At 46.8% G+C, this 23640-nt stretch overlaps 1 protein-coding gene across 1 annotated transcript; it reads left to right on the forward strand.

The window, feature by feature from the left end:
- Positions 1 to 892: 892 nt before the first annotated feature.
- Positions 893 to 23536, forward strand: LOC103531098 (solute carrier family 23 member 1). Its single transcript, XM_030460176.1, has 12 exons — positions 893 to 946; positions 4349 to 4495; positions 5801 to 5958; positions 9714 to 9873; positions 11658 to 11839; positions 14551 to 14671; positions 15219 to 15375; positions 15564 to 15817; positions 18964 to 19128; positions 19488 to 19596; positions 21790 to 21885; positions 22604 to 23536. The coding sequence occupies exons 1-12, from the start codon at positions 893 to 895 to the stop codon at positions 22855 to 22857; spliced, it is 1857 nt and encodes a 618-aa protein (XP_030316036.1). The 3' UTR covers positions 22858 to 23536.
- Positions 23537 to 23640: the final 104 nt, after the last annotated feature.

Raw genomic sequence — 23640 nt, forward strand, 5'->3', positions numbered from 1 at the left:
AGTTCACTGCCTCAGGAAGCCATTGAATTAAATAAATACTTAATCTGAGGAGGGCTGGGGCAGGTGGCTAAAGTGGCTTGATGGAGCATTAACATGGCTGCTTATGAAAAGAAGGGTGACTGCTTCAGGCACCTGGTGATAACCATTCAGCTAGGATCCCTGTCTGAATGGAGATAATCAGATGGCCTGAAGTAGGTTTTTTTCAGTCTTATGCCTTTCATACCTCCCTGGTGTCATGTTCTAATGACCTGATTATTGGTTGCTGCCTTAAACAAATTCCCAGTAAAATGCTCATTCTTTTCATGTTGTAACAGGATTATTATACAGGATGATGATGTTTGCACTTAAGCCAAAATGCACAGCAGTCTGCATGTAGAAAAAGCAAGCCTATATAGAAATCAAACTTTCCTAAGATCAGCACAAAGGTCTCCAAACAGGCCCAACCCACAGGGAAGGTGCAACTTGATGCTGAATTGATAATGACTCACCAAGTTCCTATGCTGTGCCAGGAAATAAGGGCAATGTCTTGCCTTCCTGATAGTGATAGCCCCTTGCATCCTTACCTGTGGAAGAAGTTTTTTTCTGCCACCAGTTACTGATTCACTCAATCCAGGGAAGGGCTGCTTTCCAGTTTGGTTTGAATGCCGGTCCTCTAATCATCTGGAGAAAAGGAGTCACTTATATAAGCCAAGCAAAAGGAAATGCTTGTGTGATACGGCTCACATGAATAGCTGGGGCTGAGTGCTGGCTGACTCCTGAAGTCCAGCTTCTGCATCTGCTCACCCTGCTTTTTTGGGGCTGTGTTGACTGGGAGAAGTAGCAGTTTGTGAGGCTTTCCTCTTCTTACCTGTCTTTCTTTTTTCAAGGCAATCGGTGAAGGAAAGTGGAAGGCATGACCCCCTCCTCAGAGAAAGAACCCAACGGGCTGGATAACCCCAGCTTCATGGTGAGTCTGCTTTCTCTGAAGGGTAATGTTTGCAGAAATGGGTGCAAGACCTGTGAAAGGAGGAGAAAGGGAAAGACAGGGGGCTCAGACTGGCTCTGAGGATGCTGCTGTGTGGTAAATGTCTGTCTCAGCTCCTTTATGGACAGGAATCTGAGGAATGATTTCTTCACTACAGCCTGCTGCTGCAGAGTCAGCATACTTTCTGCTTCCTGGCACCCTTTTCAATTCCTTTATCTCCATTATTTCTAAAATGATAGAGTAGATGAATGGCAGGACAAGTGTATCTGCACTGAAAAGCAAGTGAGCTCATGACTGTGTCTCTGGGAAAAGCATTTTACACCAAATATTTAGCCTGGTGAAAAGTGTGCTTCTTTGTCTTCTGGATCTGTTTCAAGTGGGGTAAACTGGCAGAGGGACAGGGGGAAAAGACATGTGAGAGTCAGCATGGGAGAGCACTCTGTAGAGTTACAGCAGGGTGGCAAAAGCTGTAAATGGTGTGTTAGTTCAGGGATGTACAGTCTGCTGGAGATGTTGTGGGCTCTGGCAGCCATAGGACAGGGGCTTGGGGCATCCCCCCTTCCTGTCTTGTGGCAGGGGTCACCTGCATCAGAAACTAAAAGAGCTGCTTATGTTCTGAGAGCAGGTGTGAGAATGTGGTCCTGACACCATCTTTGGCCCACAGTACAGAAATCCTTGAAGGAGGCATTTAACCTCCTGTTGTCCAGGTTCCCCATTTCTCAGGTAACTGAGGTGGGCTGGTTGTGAGCAGTGAGGGTGCTGTGCCAGCTTCACAGAGCCTCAAGGTAATGCAGAAGCTTTTTTTAGTTATTGTTAATGGTCTCCATTTCCACCTGTTCTGCCAAATGCAGTTCAGGTTTGTGGTTTGAATCACCCCAAAGAAGGCAGGAGACAGAGGTCTTTTGCCTGTGGTTCAAGCAGCTCAGTTTCTGACTGCCTTCTTGGTGTGGCTATTTAAGATGCTGTTGAGGGCTGTGATGTTATTCCTGGACCCTGAGGTATACAGAGACTGTCCTGGTTCCCTGGGTTTGTAAGAGAAGCTTGGGATGAGAACCACAAGCAGTGGTTCCTCATACCCGCTCTGGGCTGCTCCTGCTTTGTCCTCCTGCCAGCATCTCAGCATCACAGCCTGGCTGAGGCTGGAAGGGACCTCTGGAGGTCACCTTACCCAACCCACTTGCTCAAACAGGGTTGCCTAAACCCAGTATCCAAGGTCAGGAATTTTTAAATACCTCTAAGGATGGAGATCCCACAATCACACTGGATGGCTTGTGCAGTCCTTTGTTGCCCTCACAGTGAAAAAGTGTTTCTTGGTGTTCAGAAAGGACCTCCTGTGTCTCAACTTGAACCCATTGCCTCTCGTTCTGTTTTGTCCCATTATCTCCGCTGTATCCTTCTCCTGCTGGGCCCTGCTTTCCTGCCTCCAGCTCCTGGGGAGGGTCAGGCATTCATGTGATGGTCATGAGGGGCTGTTACTGGCACAGGCTCTGCCCAGCTGGCATCTGCCTCCTGGTTAACATGGGAAAAGTTGCAATGCAAGGCAAGGAGCTTACTGCTGTCTGCCTATCTTAGGATTCATCTACCCATGGTGTTATTCAGGAGGCCCTGTCCCCAAATAACTCTGTGCATGGGCAGTCCTAAGTACCTTGGTGTGTGCTTGTTAATCCATGGCTCAGGCTCTCTTGCTCTGAAATGAAAATGTCTCCACAGGGATTTATTCAGGAATGTCTTTTGCTCTTGAACTTCATGCCTGAGATCAGTTTGAATTAACCCTGCCTTCACCTATCTGAAGTAACAGTAATGCTCCCATCCTGCCTAGGCTGGATAAATACACTGTGTTTAAAAGGTATTTAACAGCGTGATCTGAATTGGGACTTTGGATACTTAGTCATGAATATGGAAATCTGGAAGTTCCAGGCAAATGAGACAGTCCTTCAGTATTAATCTGCCACACCTACAAATTTTACAGCTGAATGCAGAATTAATTTTACATCCTTGTTCTCTGACCACAGCATTAGCTGTTTGACTCCATTGGTGCAGCTATCTCATTTTGCTGAGCATTTCAGTGTCTTCAAGTTGTAGCAGGACTTGGAGGTTAAAAAAAAAGGACAAAAATCCAAATTTTGGTGCTGACAAGCTGGCTGAGCTTCTCCTGACAGCAGGTTCCTCCCTTACAAAGCAGGGCATCCCAGCCCAGAGAAGCCCTCCACTGATGACATGACAAGGATTTACTGGCTGGAGAAGGATCAGTGAAACAAATACTTTGGGATTTTAATTAATTTTTGCATTTGGCTCAAAACTTTGTGGCTTCTCAGGCAGTCTCCCCCTTTAAGATGCATGTATGTGGGGGACATACATATCTGTGTGTGTGCTTGCACATGGGGTGTCTGTACGTGTGTGCATGTGTGTGCTTAGAGGTCCAGAGTGGGTTGGAAGGAGGCACGGACAACCAGGAGCATTTACTTATCTTAAAAGCTGTGGAAACTGAAGCAATGCAATAAGCAATATTTTGCTTTCCTTGGCAAAACTCATCTTTGTGTAAATAAACTCTGCAAGGTGCACAGTTCCCTGGGGCTTTGGGCTGCCTGGGAGGGAATCTGAGCCTTTCTGGGGAGCTATTTCAGACCCTACCACCTCCCTGGGAGCCCAGGTGCCCAGGCTGCTTCCTGGTCCCTGCCCTGAGGCATCTCTTCAGGTGCCATTTCCCAGGACAGGTGGCTGAGCTGGGGGGGGCAGCACCCCAGAAGCCTTGCTTTGAGTCCACTCCTTTGAACTGGACCCCACCTGCTGGTGTCCCCTCTATTTCACCCTTTTCCTCCACAGGAGTGAGGCTTTCTAGTAAGTGAGAGGACAGGTGTGTTTATTGAGGCAGAGCATTTGTAAGGGTGAGCATAAGGGCACTGGAAACAGAAGGCTTAAGAAACTGAAATGTCAAAGCTGCTTCTACTTTGTAATTAGTGGAGGCCAGAATGTTCTAGCATATTTTGTCAAAAGTACCTTTTGGGTGGGACAGCCAGGAGGGACAGGGATCAGAGGACAGTGCAGCTTTCACTGATTAACCTACTGCACACTCTTTCCTGCTTCTGGTTGCAGTTCCTCCATCCTTAACTAGACATGAATGACACTAGTTCCCTTTGTCCAGTTGTCCCTTTAAGGCTGAGACACCCTCTGATGCATGCTCTGATCTAAACAGACATGCGATTATAAAGATTTTCCATAGGTGTTTTTACCTCCATTTTAATTTCCCTTCTTGCTCTTCCTTTTTATCCCACCCTTGATGAAAGGTCCATACACAAGGTGATGCTGCAAGATGTAGCAAAAGAGGCACCTGCTGAGTGCCTGTGGGGCCAGGCTGTGGCTTAATGAATCTCTCCTGTTTGCCAGGATGAAGATGGGAGCCATTACTCCATGCCAGACCATGCTGCCATGGGCTCAGAGGAAGGTGGGAACAAGGGCCATGGGAGCAGCAAGCTTGCCTACACTGTCACAGAAGTGCCCCCCTGGTACCTGTGCGTCCTGCTGGGAATTCAGGTGTGACAGGGGAGCAGGTGGAGGCTGGGTGTGGGTGGAAGTTTGATGGTCCTTCAGCTGGTTAATGGTGGGGTGAAATCTGAATTTGGGAGTGCACTGGACATGTCACTGGGCATGACTGGAGCTGTGGGGCTGGATCTCAGTGAGCTCTAGTCCTTCCACCACCCCCTGAGCATGGACCACAGCTTCGCTCTGCCTCTTGAAATGCAAATGGAAATGCAGAGTCCTGGGGACATAGTCAAATAGCTGATAAGAAGAGGCTGGATATTTTGGCTGAAGTTAGCCAAATGTGCTTCTTAACTTCTGCCTTCCCATGACAATAAAAATTCAGCAGAAGGGCCCATCCTGCTTTGGCTGGTGTCCATGCCCAAGTGTGTTAGATGACCCAATGCCACCGATGCTGTACTGGGTATGGAGCCTCAGGGAAGAGAGACTGTAAACTAATGATGGACTGTGCTTGGAGCTTGGTGGGCTTCTTGTACTTTGTTTCCTCAAATTACCATCTCAGATATAGAGTGTGTTAGCAAGGCTTTCTGAACACATCTGCATAATAATTTTAATAAAACATGCCTCTAGTGAGCATAGTGATTTTCCAAGTGCTTCCAATTCCACCACTGCAGTCCTGTGCTCTGAGCCAAGAACTGGGAAGTTATACGAAATGAAACAACCTTGCCTTGCCCTTTGATCACCACAATTAAAGTTAATATTTGGATAAAAAATAAGTTTGAAAAATTATTTTCACATTTAGTAATAAACTGAAGGGCAATGTAGAAATATGTCTGTGACCCTTAAGAAAAATGCACTGCCTGATTTATTCCTTTTTTATGGTTATCCATAATTGCACTATATGAAAAAAGATACTGATAGCAAAGAATGGGTGGCTCTAATTTGCCAGCTTTTTATACTACCCCTTGTGGTGCAAATGAGATGGACTAAAACATTTTCACTCACTTTGCCTGATGGATATGCCCCCCTGTCTTGGGATATTCCCATCTTCCTGGAAGAGTAGTCCCATCAGCTTTGTCTGCAGGTGCTGAGGATAAACTGGTTGCATCTGACAGCAACAGGGGGAGTCCAGAGCCCTACAAGAAGCCTTTGAGCGTGGGAAGTTGGAGAAGTTTGTGGAATCCATTCCAGTTCTTGTAGGTGCTTTGGAGCAGAGCATTAAAGTTGTCAAAAAAAGAGAATGGGTAATAGTAGTATCACCTGAACACAAATCTGTGATTAGATTTCCCTCAAAAACATGGAATTACATACGGCCAGTTCTGTGTCCTTCTTCACCCAGTCTTTCTCTGTGGCTCCTAGCATTTCCTGACAGCCATGGGAGGTTTGGTAGCCATCCCACTGATCCTCTCCAGAGAGCTTTGCCTCCAGCACGACCTCCTCACCCAGAGCCACCTGATCAGCACCATCTTCTTTGTCTCAGGGATTTGCACCCTGCTGCAAGTCCTCTTTGGAGTCAGGTAGGCCAAATGCCAGAAATGGGACACTCAAGAAGTTTGTAGATGCAATTACTATGTGCTTGGCCACCGGTCTGCTGTAGAGTTTATCTATCAGTTGAGGGTCCCTTGGGCAATCAGGGCAGATGCCAAAGCATCCTGAAATCAGTGTATGTGATAGCTTTGCAGGGCTACCTTGCTGTTCTGACTTTTGTGTCTCCTGATACTTGATGAATCTTTGGTTGGGCTTAGAAGGAATCTGTCCTGTGAAATAGTAAAATATTGAAAGATGCAATAAATAGTATCTGCTTGCTCCCTACCCCAGGGATCCTCCAGATGGGGCAGGACCTCTGGTCTGGGCCCTGGATCATGGGAACACAGATCCCATAAGAAACTCTAGGTCAGGGAGAAATTGAAGACCATCTCCACCTTCTAGGAACTCAGGGAAGAGCTCAGGACCACATCCTGTTAAGTGGTGCCACTTCCCATGCTCAGGGATTCCATGGCACAAACTGAAAGTAAGCAAAGTAAATCCTCTTTGCTGCTGAGCTTTTGAAGAGACAGTGATAAGGACATCGAGTTGTCATGCACTACTCAGAAAATGAAGTACTTAGTAAGAGACAGGACTGCAATCACTGCCCCTTGCCAGAAAGACGCTGCATCTTTGCTGGCCTTACAAGATTTCTTTTATCCTGCTTATCATAACTCTCTGCTGCCTTTCTCTTTACACAGGCTAGGTTTTCCTCCAATATGGTGGTAACCCATGTTTCTTGCTTCAGAGGCACAAATCACACGTTCTTTGGCTTCCAGATATGAGGGACCTGGTTAAAACTCTACTACCACCAAATCACTGGTCAGCTGCCAAATACACAAAATATTTTTACTTCTCCTGTTTCTTTCCCCAGTGCAACTCTTCTGTCTCTGTCTGTCTTAAGTGCCTGTAGGCAAACCTCTCCCTGGAGGGTGCTATCCTTCTCCAAGATTCTTATAAGATTAGTAGAGGAGAGGAGACACCTAGGTCATGAAAACAGCACAACCTAGTTCTTCTCAGTTTGGTTAAATTCAGGCTGGGGTGCATGACTGAGGCTGTGGTTGCTGATGCATTTCAGGGGTTGTCTGCCCAGGTATCTCCCAAATGCCTCAGTGAATACCTGGGAACTGTTTTGTGCCCTGATTACTGTTAACCAAAGGTGAAAGAATAGCAGGGAGCCTCTGCCATGGTGGAATAGCTAAATGAGGAACAACAAACTAAATCAAGTGGTAGGAGTTGTTCCCATAGGATAACCTTGAGTGATTTTTGCTGTGCTGAGAGTACAATTGCCTTGCTGCTGGCCTCAGCTATAATGGTAAGGATATTCCTGATAAAAAGTTGGGACTCAGCCTCTGATGCTTCTGGAGGCAAACCAATCCTGAGGAGACAGCTGGAAGGAGATTTTTAAAATCCTTTTACTGCTTTCTGAAATCCTGTAATAGCTGATAACTGTAAATCACCAACAACACAGCCAGGATAATGATAATACCAGTTGGAGGGGATGCTTTTTCTTGGAAAACATCTGTGCCACTCTCTGAGGCTCTGAGAAGCCCCCCAGCTAAGTGCTCTGCACAGTTCCCTGTGTCTGTATTTTAAAAAGGCTAATTCAGAGGAGAAGAGAGATGAAGAAAAAACGTAAATGTGGCAGAGGGAAGGGAAATGGTTCATTTTACAGGGACTGGCCAAGTTAACCTGGCAAAGTGGCTGCAGGGATATGACTGCAACCTACAACTAGTCTGGAAGAGAAATGGGGAATATCAGACAGGGAGAATCCATTTTGGTTCAAAGGCAATTCTGGCACATGAATGAATGGATGGGAACTGCTCATAGAGATGGGGGGGGTTCCCACCAAGATCAAGCGAGGTTCAGAAGCATCCCTTCAGAAGCAGTAGCCAAGAAAAAGAGCCTGACCCACTGCAACTTGCAGCTCAGTTGTGTTACACAGCATGAAAAAGCAGTGATGGGACCCAGATGGTCACTACAGACACTGTCCAAGGGGGTCTTGAAGGGGGACGCAAACCACTTGCTATTATGGGGAGCTCCCCTTAGCAGATGATTGGACACTGTGTAATAATGCTCAGAATAATATTTCCTTCTCTAAATCTGCAGCTTTCCCTCTTGCTGGAAAGAGGCCATGCCCCCTGTGCATCACCCTCTGCACCCCAGTTTGCTCTCAGCTCACCCATGGCAGTGCTGGCTGTGAAATAGCTTGAAAGCCAAGGCAGTGGGAGCTATATTGTTAATTCAACAGTGGTGGTACTGGGCCTTCTCTGTTTCTTTTTGTTTGCTTTTTTGCCCTGCCTAGCAAAATCCTCTGAAGGCTGCAACGTATTTGGCTGAATTCTGTAAAGAAGTGACTCTGTGGATGACTGATATTCAAATCTAACTTACTGGAAAAGCTTTGACAGTGCTCTGATTGTGTATGGCATGAGTAATTGCAGTGGTATAAATATTTGCTTAAGGTGATGGAGGCATGGTTCTGTTACAGCTTTGCCATCTCTTGTTGCCCAGCACTTTCCAGAGAACAGGGGAGGTGCCTCTGGTTCAGGGAACTCTCACATAGCTTGCACATAGTTTGCTGCCTCACTGCTTTTCTGAGCATGACAACTCCTGGTGCAAGGAGAGGTTGCTTTGGGGGATGCTCCCAAGAGCACTTCTTAAATGGAGGAAGCCAAAGCACCTCAGGAGTTTCTATCATTTCACAGGGCTGAGAGCTGCTGTGCCAGCCTGCACCCTCCATCAGCTTTGGATTTTTCAAGGGCACTAGAGGAAAGGCCTAAACAATTTGCACTGCTGTGGGGATTGAACCCCCATTGCCTGTGAGCCTTTGAAGAGCCAGTCAGGCCTTTTAGGTCTTCATCTCCATTTCTCCATTTGTGGAAGGAGAAGAGGCTGATGTAGCTCACAGGAGCACCAGTTCTGTACAAAGCCAGTGCTGAGTGCCTCTGGACATGCAAGGTCCTTCCGAGCTTGAGGGGCTTCCAGAGATTTACTCTAAGCCAGGAGACAAAGAGCAGGGCAGGAGAGCCAAGGTCTCATCCAGCTCAGACCCATCCATACAGATCTCCTTTCCAGTGTTGATGGAAACAGGACAAAGTCATTAGCTTTAAAACACTGTATTGGAAGCCAAGTCACATTTTCCACTGCCCTCAGTTGGAGGATGGTTGTGACATGAGGAGTAGCCAGTGCATGTCCTGCTCATGGAAGGGGTGTTGATTAATGATGATGTTCTTAAAGGTCTCTCCCAATAATGAAAATTCTATGATTCTATGTCCCTGTGTACATGAGCAGGTTGTAAAGAAAACTGAGGCACCTGAAGGGGACAGAAGAAGCAACAAGATATTGGAAAGATTTGGGCATAGGTTGATGCTAAACTTTTCTTCAGAGTCTTGCCATCTTCCTTCCTTGGCCTTCTCCCTTTCTCCAGCTTTTTCCTTTGGTTGTTGTTTTCCTCTGTGCAGCTCTGGTCCTGTCATGCCTTAGGAGGAACAGTTTTTCCTTAATGTGGGGTAGCAGAGTTTGACTCCAGCACCAATGAGCCTCTCCATTGGCAGTGTCTGAACTTGAGCTCTTCTCTTCAGGTATGTTGCTCTTGAGTGCAATGGGTACCAGAATATTTCAAAAGATACTTCCAGAGGCCATGCACAGACTGATTTTAAAATTTATTTCCCTTTCCTTTCACTCACCCCTATGGAGCTGAGTTTCTAGCATTATTTGTCATAATCTTTTCCCTCTGCTCTCCTTCCAGGTTGCCTATTATTCAAGGAGGCACTTTTGCATTCCTGACCCCAACCCTGGCCATGCTGTCTCTACCCACGTGGAAGTGCCCTGCCTGGACACAGAATGCCACCCTGGTGAATGCCTCTTCACCAGAGTTCATTGAAGTCTGGCAGACACGGATGCGAGAGGTATATTACATTTTCAGTGACAACTGTTCCTCCTCCCTGTCAGGGCTGTTTCCTCTCAGAAAAGAACCAAACATGGCAGGGTCATCAGTGCTAGAGAACATTCCATCTCCAATGGACCTTGGCCCTCACCCTGTTGCATCTTCCTAAGCACCTAGACCCCATTCATAGAATCATAGAATCATAGAATAGGCTGGGTTGGAAGGGACCTCAGAGATCATCGAGTCCAACCCTTGATCAACTACCGCCACAGTCACTAGACTATGGCACCGAGTGCCATATCGAGTCGCTTTTTAAATGTCTCCAGGGATGAAGAGTCCACCACCTCCCCAGGCAGCCCGTTCCAATGTCTGATCACCCTTTCCGTGAAAAAATTCTTTCTAATATCCAATCTGAACTTCCCCCGGAACAATTTAAGACCATGCCCTCTTGTCTTACTGAGAGTTGCCTGGGAAAAGAGACCAACCCCTGCCTGGCTCCATCTTCCTTTCAGGTAGTTGTAGAGAGCAATGAGGTCTCCCCTGAGCCTCCTCTTCTCCAGGCTGAACAGCCCCAGCTCCCTCAGCCTCTCCTCATAGGATCTGTGTTCGAGTCCCTTCACCAGCTTGGTTGCCCTCCTTTGGACCTGCCCATTAGGGCAGCAGGTACTTTGCTGCTGGTGAACAGGGGACCTGCAGACCTCAGCTAATTTATGATCCCTGAAAAGTCTCCTCTGCTCCACTTGGATCCTTTCTCCATGAAGGGGAGGTTAGCATTGAACAAAGAAGGGAGGGAAGATGTTTCCAAGGAAAAGACGGGCTATGCACAAAAAAATTTGTAAAAAGGGCAAGGGCAGAGCTTACTGTAAACAGTAAGGAGAAGCGAAGTGCACTCTTAGGTAGTCAAAAGAGAAAAGGAAAGGTCAAGGATTTCAGTTCCTTGACCTATATCTATTGCCTTGTCAGAGTAGGTGGCTAAATATGCCTCTGTCCATCCATACATTGGGATGCTTTGAAAAGCACTCTGAAGGTGTTCTGAGCTCGTGAAGGATTTTCTGTGCAGCACAGGCTGCCCCCTCCCTACTGCCACCCATAAATCTGTCAGGAGGGCACTGCTACCTTCTCCTTTCAGGCTGGGTGCTTCACCCTAGCCTCAGTGTTTCTCTCCCCTTTGGAACCAGGGGAGGGAAGTTGCTGAGCACTACAGAGGTCACCAAATCTGCAAAGGCAGAGAGCAGCCTCACCTCTAAGTCCCCTGCCAGCAGCAAATGTTGTTTCAGGATGTTATCACTGGTTCCTTGGCAGTGATTGTGAAACACAGGGAAGTTCAGGGTGAAAATGTGTCCTCAGAAGGAAACTGATACTCAGGAAGAAACGGGCTGTAATGAGCCCACCTGATTTACTTGTGTGCTGATATGCCTCAAGCCCTTCTGAGAAGGGAGATGGGTGGGAACCATGTCCCTGCTCTCAGTTTTAGGGCAAAAGCTTTTCCTCTTGCATTTCAGGGGAGCAGGGAAGGTGTTGCATGCTTGGGTGACCCACAAGAAGAGGGAGGAGAGGGGACCTGGAAAAAAGTAAATCCTGACAAGGACTAAACCCATCAGCCAAGGGGGAAGTCGGTGTGCTGGTACTTTGGTGGTCTTCCCCACACAAAATGCTCAGCCAGGCTCTGCTGGAACAGGGAAGCCTCCATTTCAGTTCATGACTGGAAGCTGTGCCTGGCCTTGACACCAGCTTTTCACTGACTTATAAAGAAAAGGCTTAACAGCTGGAGCTCCTTTCAACCTCTCTCTCTCTCCCTTTTTCCAGGTGCAAGGAGCTATCATTGTAGCTTCCTGCTTTCAAATCTTCGTTGGATTTTCTGGCCTGATAGGATTTCTGATGAGATTCATTGGCCCCCTGACAATTGCCCCCACCATCACCTTGGTTGCCTTACCTCTCTTTGACTCTGCTGGGGATGAGGCTGGACAGCACTGGGGCATAGCATTCATGTAAGTCTCACTTCCCCTTGGAAAAGCTGAGAATACACAAGCCACCCACCTCTAATTCGAAATTAAGGCTCTGGCAGGGTCCTCTGGGGTTTGAGGTTTATTTGTTGATGGCTAACACAGGGCAGGCTGGTGCAAGAGAGCAGCATGGTATTGGTTCCAGCCCCCACCCTTCCACCCCAGAGGTTAGAGCCCTCAGCAGCAAAGCAAATCCCCAAGAAATTAGTTTAAAAATCTGTGAAATTTTTTTGGTGACAATCCAAAGTTCATAGATCAGTAGAGAAAAAAGTATTCCTTGTGTGTGGTTCCTGGAGAGATACTCCATCACATTTGTCTGTGCATGCTGTCTTACACCCCATAATTTATGTGAAAAAAAAAACCAAAAAACAACCCACAAACGTTCCTGAAATGACAAAGATAAGCACTTAGAGTAAGGTATTCCTGGAGTTAAAATAGCTGATGCTTTATGTATTGTTTTCACATGACAAGGAGGAATTGTTTTCTCCACAGAGGGCCCGGGGGGGTCTGGAAATGTCTGTGCGTGTGGCTTTGCAGCACTGGGTGCTGTTTCAGGGATATGGGTGTGCATGCCCTTGGACATGAATGTACGAGTGTGCTTGGTAGCAAGATTTCCCTGGTATTTCAGAAATTAATTCAGAAAGAAGAAATGTACAGTTTGGAATTGGTACCTTCAGATCCCCAGTGCAAACTTCAGCTTGGGGTAATATGCAATAGGACTAGGTGGCTGCGGGCCCCCTCCAGGGTGGGAGTGTTTTCAGAGATGGCTTTGGAAACTCGGGGGCCAGGCTTGACTGCAGCCCCAGGAAGGCAATGTGTTGTTGTGGGGACATGCTGCAGTCCTCTTATCTCTGATTCTTTTCTCTTCCCTGCAACTGTACTCTCAGGCCCCAAAAGTCACCTCTCTTCTCCACCTCCAGCTCCTCACCTACGTGGTCTTTTTCACCAGCATCCCACATCACCCCAAGCCCTACCTGCCCCTTAGCTTTTGTTTTACAATTATTTCTTCCACCACTTGTCACACTGCTTTGTCTTGCTCTCCAGCTCTGATGTGTTGCCCTGTCTCCTTTGATTAGTCAGTCTGAATTTTCCCTCCAAAATGTATATCCTTGTCTGAAATATCTCTTGTTTTATGCCTCATTTCACCAGTCACTGGCTCCTAACTTCAGTCCCTTTCTTGGGATATTATACTAAATCTCAGACTTCTGCTCCAGGTGATAAGCAGACCCTGCTACTGCTCAGAGCAAAATAACCCCTCAGCACAGGCTATCCTATGTCTATTTCCTGAATATCACTCTTTGAAATAGGTTTGGAATATATCTTTCCAGAAATATTTGGCCTGAGGCTGACATTTTCCATGGAAATTCTAATCCTGAAGAGTCAAGTTCAGCAGAATTATAAGCAGGTGATATTAGCATTTGTTAATGGAATGTGTCAGGCAACCTGAATAATAAGCAGTGACACCTATGTGAGATAAAGAAGGGCTCTGCAGTGATTCATAAGGCTGCTGAGCACCTTTGTTAATGCAAAGGCACAAAATTTTCACTGATGCTGTCTGTCTGGGCTCTGCAGCTTTAGAAGCCACAAATGGAAACAAGTCCTCCTCAGACTTTTTAACTCCAGTCATTCAGTGCTTTGTATTATGAGTGATAGATAACCTTTGGCTGTATGTCCTGGTATGTCTTTTCAGAGAGGTGGGGTCAGTGTTTCTTGTGCACTGCTGGTATTCTGCCTGCCCATGAATATTCCACCTGCAGCTCATCACCAGTTCATGCATGGAGACCACCAGTTTTCCCCGCACTGTCCATGCAGCCAGTGCAATTTCTCACCAAATCCTATCTGGATCAATTCACTCCATGTATAGAGTTTGGATTTGTTCTAAAAAAAAACAACAAATGAGGAGCCCTTAATAGGCCTGGTTAACATAGGAGGAAAATGTCCAAGCTCTTCCACCATCTCAACAGTCAAGGTGTGGTGCCCAGTCCCTGCCCTCCCACCACAAACCACAGCTCCCATCAGAACAGGAGCTGCTGGGGCACACGTGAATACCCCAGCCTTGGAGGACCCCTCCAGACTGGCTCACCCTTGCAGACTGGATGGTTGTGCTCTCCCCTTCCTGGCTGGCTGGGAGAGCTCTGGGGGTTCCATATGCAGCCTCACAGGCCCAAAGTGTCTTTTTTTTCCTTCCAAAACTCAAACTTCCTCAACCAAATCAAATCTTCTTTCTTTCCTCTGCCACACAAGAGCTCTTCACCACTTGAAGAGCATCATAAGTAACCCTGAAATCAGGAAACCAATAAATCCTGTAGTTCCCACATATCTGAATTATACAGGTTTGGGGACAGTTTTCTACATAGCTGTCTTGGACCTTGCATGTTTCTCAGGTTTTCTATTACTAATTTTTGAGCTCTGGTAACTGTGTCATACTCAGTGATGCACTGTCTGGGGGGACGGGTTTTGAAACAAGAGGTTAAAAAGTATTTGCAAATGCAACAGAGCTGTCAGTAGAATGTAATGGAAAGCTTGTTCCACCATGGCCTTGCTGCAGTGGGGAACCTCCCTCTGGTGCTAAGAGCCTGGTTTGTTGAGTCCTCTGGAGTCCTAGGTCCTTGTGAAGTGGGTCTTCAGTTAATATGAGGGCAGGAGAGCAGCTCAGCAACCACTTCGTCTCATGGGCTGTTTTTCTTTCCTCCTAGGACTGTTTCTTTCATAGTCCTGTTCTCTCAGTACCTGAAAGATGTCCCTGTGCCACTGCCATCTTACCAGAGAGGCAAGAAGTGCCACTTCTCCCCAGTCTACATCTTCCAGATTTTCCCGGTATGTTGGGGATTCCGGAGACCCAGTGGCCATGGCAGAGGGACTGGACTCACCCACCATGGGCTGCCTGGGATCTTTCCATTCATGTCCAGCTCAGCTACTGCTTCCCAGACTGACCTGTGTGGTGAGGGGAGGGAGAGGGAGAAGGTCCACATGGAAGGGACAGAGTAGGAGAGGGAGAAAGAGAGAGGGAAGGGAGGGAGAGAGAGAGGGAGGGAGGGAAGAAGGCAGGAAGGAAGGAAGGAAAACAGGAAGCAAGGATGGGAGGAAGGAAGGCAGGAAGGATGTAAGGAAGTCAGGAAGTCAGGAAGGGAGGAATGAAGGCAGGAAGGCAGGAAGGCAGGAAGGCAGGAAGGCAGGAAGGAAGGAAGGCAGGAAGGAAGGAAGGAAGGAAGGAAGGAAGTGCCACCAGGATCCCTGTCCTTCCTTCTGTCTCTATCCCACATGCAGGGGAAAGGGTGAGGGAGGGAAACCCCTTGTCTGCCAGAACTGTGCTAGAGATGCGGCCATGCCCTAACTGGTCCCTTCTGCTGCATGTGATGGGCAGGTGTTGCTGGGGCTATCTCTGAGCTGGCTGCTCTGCTACGTGCTGACAGTGACCGACGTCCTTCCTGCAGACCCTAACAGCTATGGACACCCGGCCCGGACAGACACCCGTGGGGATGTTTTGTCCCAGGCTCCTTGGTTTCGGCTGCCTTACCCAGGTACCACCACCCTCTCCTTCCACACCCCACCCTGCTGCTCCTTGCACCCCCACTTATGGCTAGCAGGGGGAAATGAAATGCCAAAAATATGGCAAACCCCCACCAGCACCCTTGCTGGTTTTCCCCCTGGCAACAAATTTCTGAGTGGATGTGCCCCGCTGACCAGAACAAAGCTCTTTCACTTACAGGTCAGTGGGGAGTGCCAACTGTCAGCCTGGCTGGGATTTTTGGCATCTTAGCCGGGGTGATTTCCTCCATGCTGGAATCCGTAGGAGATTACTACGCCTGCGCCCGCCTGTCCGGAGCCCCGCCACCACCCAAGGAGGCCATCAGCCGTGGCATCGGGGTGGAAGGCATCGGTTGCCTCCTGGCTGGGGCCTGGGGGACAGGGAATGGCACTACATCCTACAGTGAGAATGTCGGGGCCTTGGGCATCACCAAGGTGAGTTCTGCTGCAGTGGGGTGGCCGGGGTGCCCTGACCTTCCTGGAAGTTTCCCTGGGGTGGGGCACGTGGGTTTGTGCTGGAGCTGAGGTGTGACCTTAGCCCACCTCCTGCAAGGGACACCGGAGGAACGTGCCCTGGCACATTGGTGACCACCTCAAGAGCACCATGGATCACCTAAACCAGAGGTGGTCAGTCCCTTGTGTTCTCTGCTTATGGGACAAGGGCACAGGGCTGTGACTCATGGCACCTGGCTTAGGTGAGGCTAAAGAGAGTGTCTTATATCTGAGGTAACCTGGAAACTACCTAAGGACTGGCTCTGTTAAAGACTGCCTCTGTCTGAGGGGAGAGGAGCAGAGGAAAGGAAGGAAAAGGAGAGAGGAAAGGAAAAAAGAAAGGAGAAAGGAAAAATAAAGAAAATATATAAAAGGGCTTCAAGTTCCCCATTTTTATAACCCAAGGTTGTCAGTCCTGCAAAAGGTAGACTATTTCTGTGGGATCATAAAATGTGATGGCAAAGTTTTATGGTTTTACCTCTCTATAAAGTTTTGTGAATCCCTTGAGTGTCCCATTGCTCTTATAAGGGAAAAAAATTTCCAGACATAAGCGTGACGATCAGATTACAGATTTTCACTGAGCTTTGCAGCCAGAGGAGGGATACGTACAGCAGCCAACTAGAAAACATTTTTAAATCATTGTCAAATAATCAATGTCATGTCAGAAGAGCTGTGAGTCAGTGAATAAATACAGAATCTAACAGCTCCCACTCTATGGTATTGCTTATTTCACTGGGTTTCATAAGCCTCATTCACAATAACCATTTTTCACAGACTGAAGCATTAGTGTTTGACCAAGGGGGGCTGCTTCCAGCAACAAGGGCTGGCTGGGTGTTTGTGTGGAATCCAGTTTAGCCTTTCACCCCATGTACCTCGTCCCTATGTCAGCTGTGCAGAGTGACCATACCCCTGAGCCTGTTCTTTCCTGACATGTAGTTTGCTGCATACATTGGATGGGATGTAGCATAATGCAGGAGTGCTCAGAATCACAATTATCAGATTATAGGATGTTCTCCCCCGTGTTCGCCAAGTCCTTCAGGTGGACATGCCATCCTTGCTGATTCAGGAGAGGTGTCTCCCGCAGATCCCAGCTCTGCTCACCTTGTGCACACTTAAGAGAGCAGAAAATACAGTCTCACCTCAGTCAACCTTTAATCAGTGTAATGACTCTGGCTGGGCTGGACAGGGATGCTGAGAGCAGCACAAGGCAGATTTAATTTTAGTTTTTATGTGGGAAACGTTTTTCCATAGCAAATGGGAATGCAAGGGACATGTTTCCTCTGCTTAAAAAGAGGTGTCCAGCACCACCTGAAACATCTTGGGATATCTTGGATATCCACAATAGATACATCGAATACATCGAAGGAGAAGCTTCTGGAAACTGCCAAGATGCAAGATCTTAAATGGCACCAGGTGCCTATGTATAAGCTGCTTGATCAACCATGCCATTACTGAACTCTCATTTCAAAATTTTAAAAAAGATGATTTTAAGGAGAGGTAAAGACTTCAGAATCACCATATACATGGAGGAAGCTATCAGCTTCTGTGACTTTAGGAAACTGAGCTGATTTTCTTGTTTTCCTGACATAACTGAAACAAACTCTAAACTAGAGGCTTCAGCAGCATATGCAAACAGTTGTGGTATCAGTGGATTAGGTAATTTGCCTTTAAGGCAGACTCCATGTACTGGGTAATTTGACCTTTGGGCAAATTAAGAATCTGAAGCTTCATTCTAATCATGGAACAAATCGATCTGTTAGCTTTTTATTAAATTACAGTTTTGATGGTAACGATGTCCCAGGGTTTTAAACCAAGGAATATAAAATGCACACCTGACTGTAACACATTATTTTATTTTTAAACGCCCCACCAAACTGTTTTGATTTATCTTTCACAATCAAGTAATATTTAAAATATTTTAAATGGATATATTTAAGAAATATTAATAAGTACTTGAAAAGACACACTACTAGTTGCTAGGAATGTTTTTTTTTGTTGTTGTTGAAAGTATTCACAAAAAGCCCCTTCTGTAAATATGACATTCTTCAGATGTTTAAAGGGAAGGATTAAAATAATTAATTGAATTATAAAATGTTTGCAGAGGATTACAGTTTCCCTGCCTAAGACAGGAACATTGTAAATCTTAGCATGATTCCTTAAGCTGTCCAAGTTTTGGTGCAGCAAGATGTATCTTGAATTAAAAGCCTAATAAATATTGCCACTTTTATTTTTAGTTTCCATATTCTGTAAATGCCTCTTTCATTCTTTTGTGTGACAGATGCTCCTTTTCATTCCCAGTCACATGCTCTAACAGATCTGCATGGAAGGCATAGCTTGGTGCTTCATTCCATATTGGTTTTAGTGGCCAACCAAGAAAAGCCCACCCTGGATGTTCAAAGGGAAAACAAACAAGCAAAAATTAAATAAATAACTTTATTGAAGCTAAGTGGATGATGAAAGACAGGGACAGACCAAGGGACTTCTCTCTTCTTACTAGACCTTAGTTGACCATGGAGAAGATACATTCCAGGGCTTGGGGTTAGAGCAGCCAACCACCTCTGGTGTCCTAAATCTTGATCTCGAGGGAATGGAGGGTTTGGTGTAGGATACTTCATTAAGGCCATTTTTAGATGGTGATCCCAACTCTGGTGGAAGGATTGTCTAGTGAATTGGCTAGGAAACTGCAGCCTCAGCCTCTACATATGCCAAGGCATTTCTAGGCTGCAGCAAGAGGAAAGCTCTGTGTGGGATTACTATGATCTTAATAATATTTTTTTTTTTAACAGCAAACTGTCAAAGTTCTGACAACAGTAGGAAAGGGTGTAACACCAAGTAAATAGGTGTAGATCCATGATGGCTTTCAGAGTGCCTTTCATGATAAATATTTACTAGTGTACAACTACAGATGCTTCCTGTGCAGCGCACGCATCCCAACTCAAGGGTGCCTGCATCTGAACCCCTGACACAAATGTGCCACTGGGTGCTTTGGTTAGAGGTGCCAACCCAGCCCAGCAGGCTGGTGCTGGAGCCTGCTATCCCTCACCCCTCTGCTGCCTGTCTGTGACTGCCTCCTCTCCCTCTTGCCCCAGGTCGGGAGCCGAATGGTGATCATTGCTGGTGCTTGTGCCATGCTCCTGAGTGGCATCTTCGGGAAAGTTGGGGCGACGCTTGCCAGCATACCCACCCCGGTGATTGGAGGCATGTTCCTTGTCATGTTTGGAGTTATCACAGCAGTGGGGATCTCCAATTTGCAGGTAACAGCTGTGCAAGTTCTGTTTCATCCAAGGAGGCAGGACTTAGGTTTCAAGCCAGGTTCTTACCAGGCTGAGGCAGACGTAACTATGCTGCAGCAAATGCAAACATGCATTGGCAGCTCCTCCAGGGAAGATGAGGGCATATACCCAGAGAGGAAAAATCACAGAAAGGCACCTTGTCAAGGCAGGGCTTGCTGGCACTGGGGGCATCAGGATCATTAACACCCCAGCAGCAACAGGGCTGCTGCCTGGGTTCACTCCTTCAGGCTGTGTTTACATCCAAGCGTGTCTCATGAACACAACAGTAATCCACAGATTTGGGTAATTCCAAATGTAATGTATACAATGTCTCTGTGCAGTACACAGATATGAACTCCTCCAGAAACATCTTTATCTTTGGGTTTTCTGTATTCGCTGGCCTCACAATTCCCAACTGGGCAAGCAAAAACAGTGCACTGCTGGAAACAGGTAAGAAAATACATCAGAAGCATTTTCTGTAGCATAAAACTGAAGCAAAGGCTGATTCAGGGAAATCTTTTAAAATGCTGCTTTTCCTGATAAAACCCTGAAACGTATGCTTTGCCTGTTGCCTGCTTATTTCTATGAGGGCTTCTTGCCCTTTGCTCTGATGCTTTGTTCTAGGGTGGAGATCTCTGAGCTTTATCAGTGACTGCACCTTGCCCATATTCCTGTCAGGCTAAGGATTGCAGAATGCTTCCCTGGGACACATTCCCTAGGACAGGATAGGAGAATACTCCAGGGCTGAATGTCAATCAATATTGCAAAGAATGAGGCTTTCCTACATGCTCATACAGAATCACAGAAAGTTAGATGTTGGAAGGGACCTAAAAAAATCATCTAGTCCAACCCCCTGCTAGAGCAGGGTCCCTACAGCAAGTCACATATGAATTCATTCAGGTGAGTTTTGAATGTCTTTAGAGAAGGAGACTCCATAACCCCTGTGGTCAGCCTCTCCCAGTGCTCTGTCACCTTCACAGTGACAAAGTTTTTCCTTATATTTTTGTGGAACCTCCTATGTGCAAGCTTGTACCCACTGCCCCTTGTCCTGTCTTTGGGCATAACTGAGAAGAGCCTGACTCTGTCCTCCTGGCACTCGTCCTTTATAAACATTGATGAGGTCACCCCTCAATCTCCTCTTCTCCAAGCTGAAGGGACTCAGCTCCCTCAGTCTTTCCTCGTAAGGGAGATGTTCCACTCCCTTCATCATCTTGGTCACTCTGTGCTGGACTCTTTCAAGCAGTTCCCAATCCTTCTGGAACTGAGGGGCCCAGAACTGACACAATATTCCAGCTGCAGCCTCACAAGGGCAGAGTGAGAACTTCTCTCAACCTACTAACCACCCCCCTTCTAATGCACCCCAGGATGCCATTGGCCCTCTTTGCCACAAGGGCACATTGCTGGCTCATGGTCATCCTTCCATCCACCAGCACCCCCAGGTCCCTTTCCCCTGTACTGCTGTCCAATAGCTCAGTCCCCAACCTGTACTGGTACCTGGGGTTGTTCTTTCCCAGATGCAAGACTCTATACTTGTCTTTGGTGTAATCCATTAAATTTCTCCCTGCCCAACTCTCCAGCCTATGTCCCTCTTAATGTCAGCACAGCCTTCTGGGGAGCCAGCCAGTCCTCCCAGCTTTGTGTCATCAGCACTCTTGCTGAGAAAACACTCTGTCCCATCACCAAGGTCACTGATAAAGATGTTGAACAGGACTGGACCCAGCACTGCTCCCTGGGGAATCCACTAGTCACAGATTTACAGATGGACTCTGCACCATTGATCACCATTCTTTGGGCTCTATTGTGTAGCCAGTTATTAATCCATCTCACTGTCCACTCTTCTATCCCACATTTCCTGAGCTTCAAGAGGATGTTATGAGAGCCCGTGTCAGAAGCCTTGCTAAGGTCAAGCTAGACCACATCCACTGGTCTCCCTGCATCTACCCCTGCACAATAAAACTTTGTGCTTCCAAAATGCAAGAGCACAAAGTTCTACTAAATTCCATCAAGTTCACCTTATGGAAATTTCCAATACTCCAAAAATTATGCCTTCATAGTGTCTTGTGTGACTAATGTGTTTGTCACAAAGGCTGAAGCGTTGCCCTCACTTAAGGTATATATGGCATGCTGGGAGGCATAGGGCCAAAAATCACACACTCTATAGATGGTCTATCAGATGCTCTATGTCACTGGGCTATTTTGCTCACATCACTTAGCCCTCACAGAGAAACATCACACTTGATTAACTTACGGTGAAATCACATTCTAAATATACCTATATTTCCCCGGGAGCAGAAGCTTGTGCTTTTGTAGGGTTTTGTTGTAGAGGTGCAGAACACATTTGGAGTAGTAGGTGTCTTCTGGAGTAGTGCTGTGGTCTGCATGGTTAATAGGCTCTGAATGTACCTTTGAGTCATCTCCTGCCCACCAGGTCAGTGAATAATTATGCAGAACATAACTGTAGGTCTGAAACTGGCAAAGAGATGCATCTCCCTCGTGTTGCCAAATCTTGAGCTCTGCTTTGGGATTTGTAAGTCTTGGCTAAGCAAGTATGCAGCCTGCAGCCTCTTTGCACACGGGATGTGTTGGTGGTCAAACGTGCATCTCTCTGCTCCACTACTCAAAGCTTGGGTTTTTTTCTGCTAGGAATCATCCAGCTGGACCAGGTGATCCAGGTGCTTCTTACCACTGGCATGTTTGTGGGAGGACTCCTGGGCTTTATCCTTGATAACACCATTCCAGGTAGGATTTGTTGAAATGAGCTAAGCTACTAGTTTGTGCCTGCCCTAGGGTTTGTTTTCTAGAATTTTGTGTTTTCCTGACTACTGCTCTATGGGTAGGAGTGGTGCTAGAAACCACGAAACACCATGTGAGCAAATTCCTCCCAGAGAGGGGTGAGGACCAGAAGACATGACTGAAATGATTTCTGGTTGGAAAGCAGCATCTTATGAAAAACTAGCTCATTTTTCAGGAGCAACCCAGTGTGAAGAAAAGGTTTAATTGGGAAAAATGTCTTTTTGGGAAAATACCAACCTAGAGCCATGTTGTTGGTTGAAAGGAGAGAGAAAGGTAACTATAAGATGGAGCCAACAGCACGTCTCCCTATGGGAGCTCCTAAAACTGAGCCTGAAGTGGTACTACAGCAGTGGAAAGCAGAAGGCTGACAACCAACAAGAGGATATAGCACCTGCACCTGGTCCTTGCAGACAGCAAAAGCCTCTGATTTTGGTTGAGCCCAAGGAGGGATGACTTAAGAATAGGAGGAATATGGGTATTGTCTAGAAGCTCACAAGTGAATTTTTGTAAAGAGCTTTGGAGCAAGAAGGGTTTAAGTGCAAAGGATCTCTATGTTGTGCTGGGTCTACTGGGATATGAGAAGTGTGTGTGAGACACACAAGAGAGTCCTCTGCTCAGAATACACGCTGTTTTGAACACAAAAATCTCATTTTTGCTGTTGCAGGAACAGAGGAGGAGCGGGGGCTCCTGGCATGGAAGAATAGCCACAAGGGAGAGGAGGGTAACTCTCAGCTCATTTCCAAGGTCTATGATCTCCCATTTGGAATAGGCACCAAACACTGTGCTGTCTCTTGGTTTCGGTATCTCCCTGCTTGCCCCAAAAGAATACCTGGTGGCAAGAAAATGGATGGACTGGAAAGAAGTGTTAAAGCAAGTTCAGAAAGAGACTCTGAGACAGCTGCTGATACAAGAATATAAGTACCTGGTCATCAGGTGAACTCATCTCAGGAGCAGAGGTCTGAAAAGCATGTCTGTGGTCCCCATCATTTGAGTATGAGCTGGCGGCTGTTGGAGGCTGGAGCAGGAGAGCAGTAATGTCTTTCTCTTATCACCTCTGCCCCCTTAACCACTGGTGACCTTGAAGGAGCCATCTTTCTCCTCTCTGGACCTGCCTGCCTACTTTGAGGAAGAACATAATCCATTTTGGGGGAACACCAAAGCCCAAGAAATTCCTGAGAAAGATGTTCAGTTTCCTTCCTTGCATTGAGCCTTAGGACCCCCAGGGAGCAGCAGTTTAGCTAAAGCACAGATCTTCCTGCCCTCTGTCCTGGCTGCTCAAGGAGAAAGTATCCTCAGTGTGGGCCGTGTACCACTTTCAGCCACCCTTTGGGCTAAGGCTAATCCCCACCACTTTTAAAGATCCATCATGGCAATGCTCACCTCTCAACTTCGTGCTGGCCAAGGGGAAGGGGCAGGCACTTCTCGGTCATAATTCATCCCATTACATATTCCCATAATTTGAATTCAGTCAAATGAATGTTATTGTAAGAGGCATCTAAGATTAATGGGATAGATTGTCTTCTGAATGCACTGTCTCCAACATTAGACTGCAGAAGAAATCTAGAGACCTTGATTAAGTTCTAAATAGAAAACCCCAGCTTCATTGAAATGACTCCCATGTGGGGTACTGGGAGCAGTCCTGGGGGAGCCAGCTTCTCCAGGACACCAAACTCTACTGAGATGAAGGAATCATCATCAAAG

This window comes from Calypte anna, chromosome 1, assembly GCF_003957555.1.
Source record: "Calypte anna isolate BGI_N300 chromosome 1, bCalAnn1_v1.p, whole genome shotgun sequence".
NCBI lineage: Eukaryota > Metazoa > Chordata > Aves > Apodiformes > Trochilidae > Calypte > Calypte anna.

Bases quoted from the DNA above. Each gene is read 5' to 3' on its own strand.
- LOC103531098 (XM_030460176.1), top strand. From the start codon at position 893: ATGACCCCCTCCTCAGAGAAAGAACCCAACGGGCTGGATAACCCCAGC. The intron at 9,874-11,657 runs GTATATTACATT...CCCTTTTTCCAG, and splicing joins GGCAGACACGGATGCGAGAG to GTGCAAGGAGCTATCATTGT. The intron at 15,376-15,563 runs GTACCACCACCC...TTTCACTTACAG, and splicing joins GTTTCGGCTGCCTTACCCAG to GTCAGTGGGGAGTGCCAACT.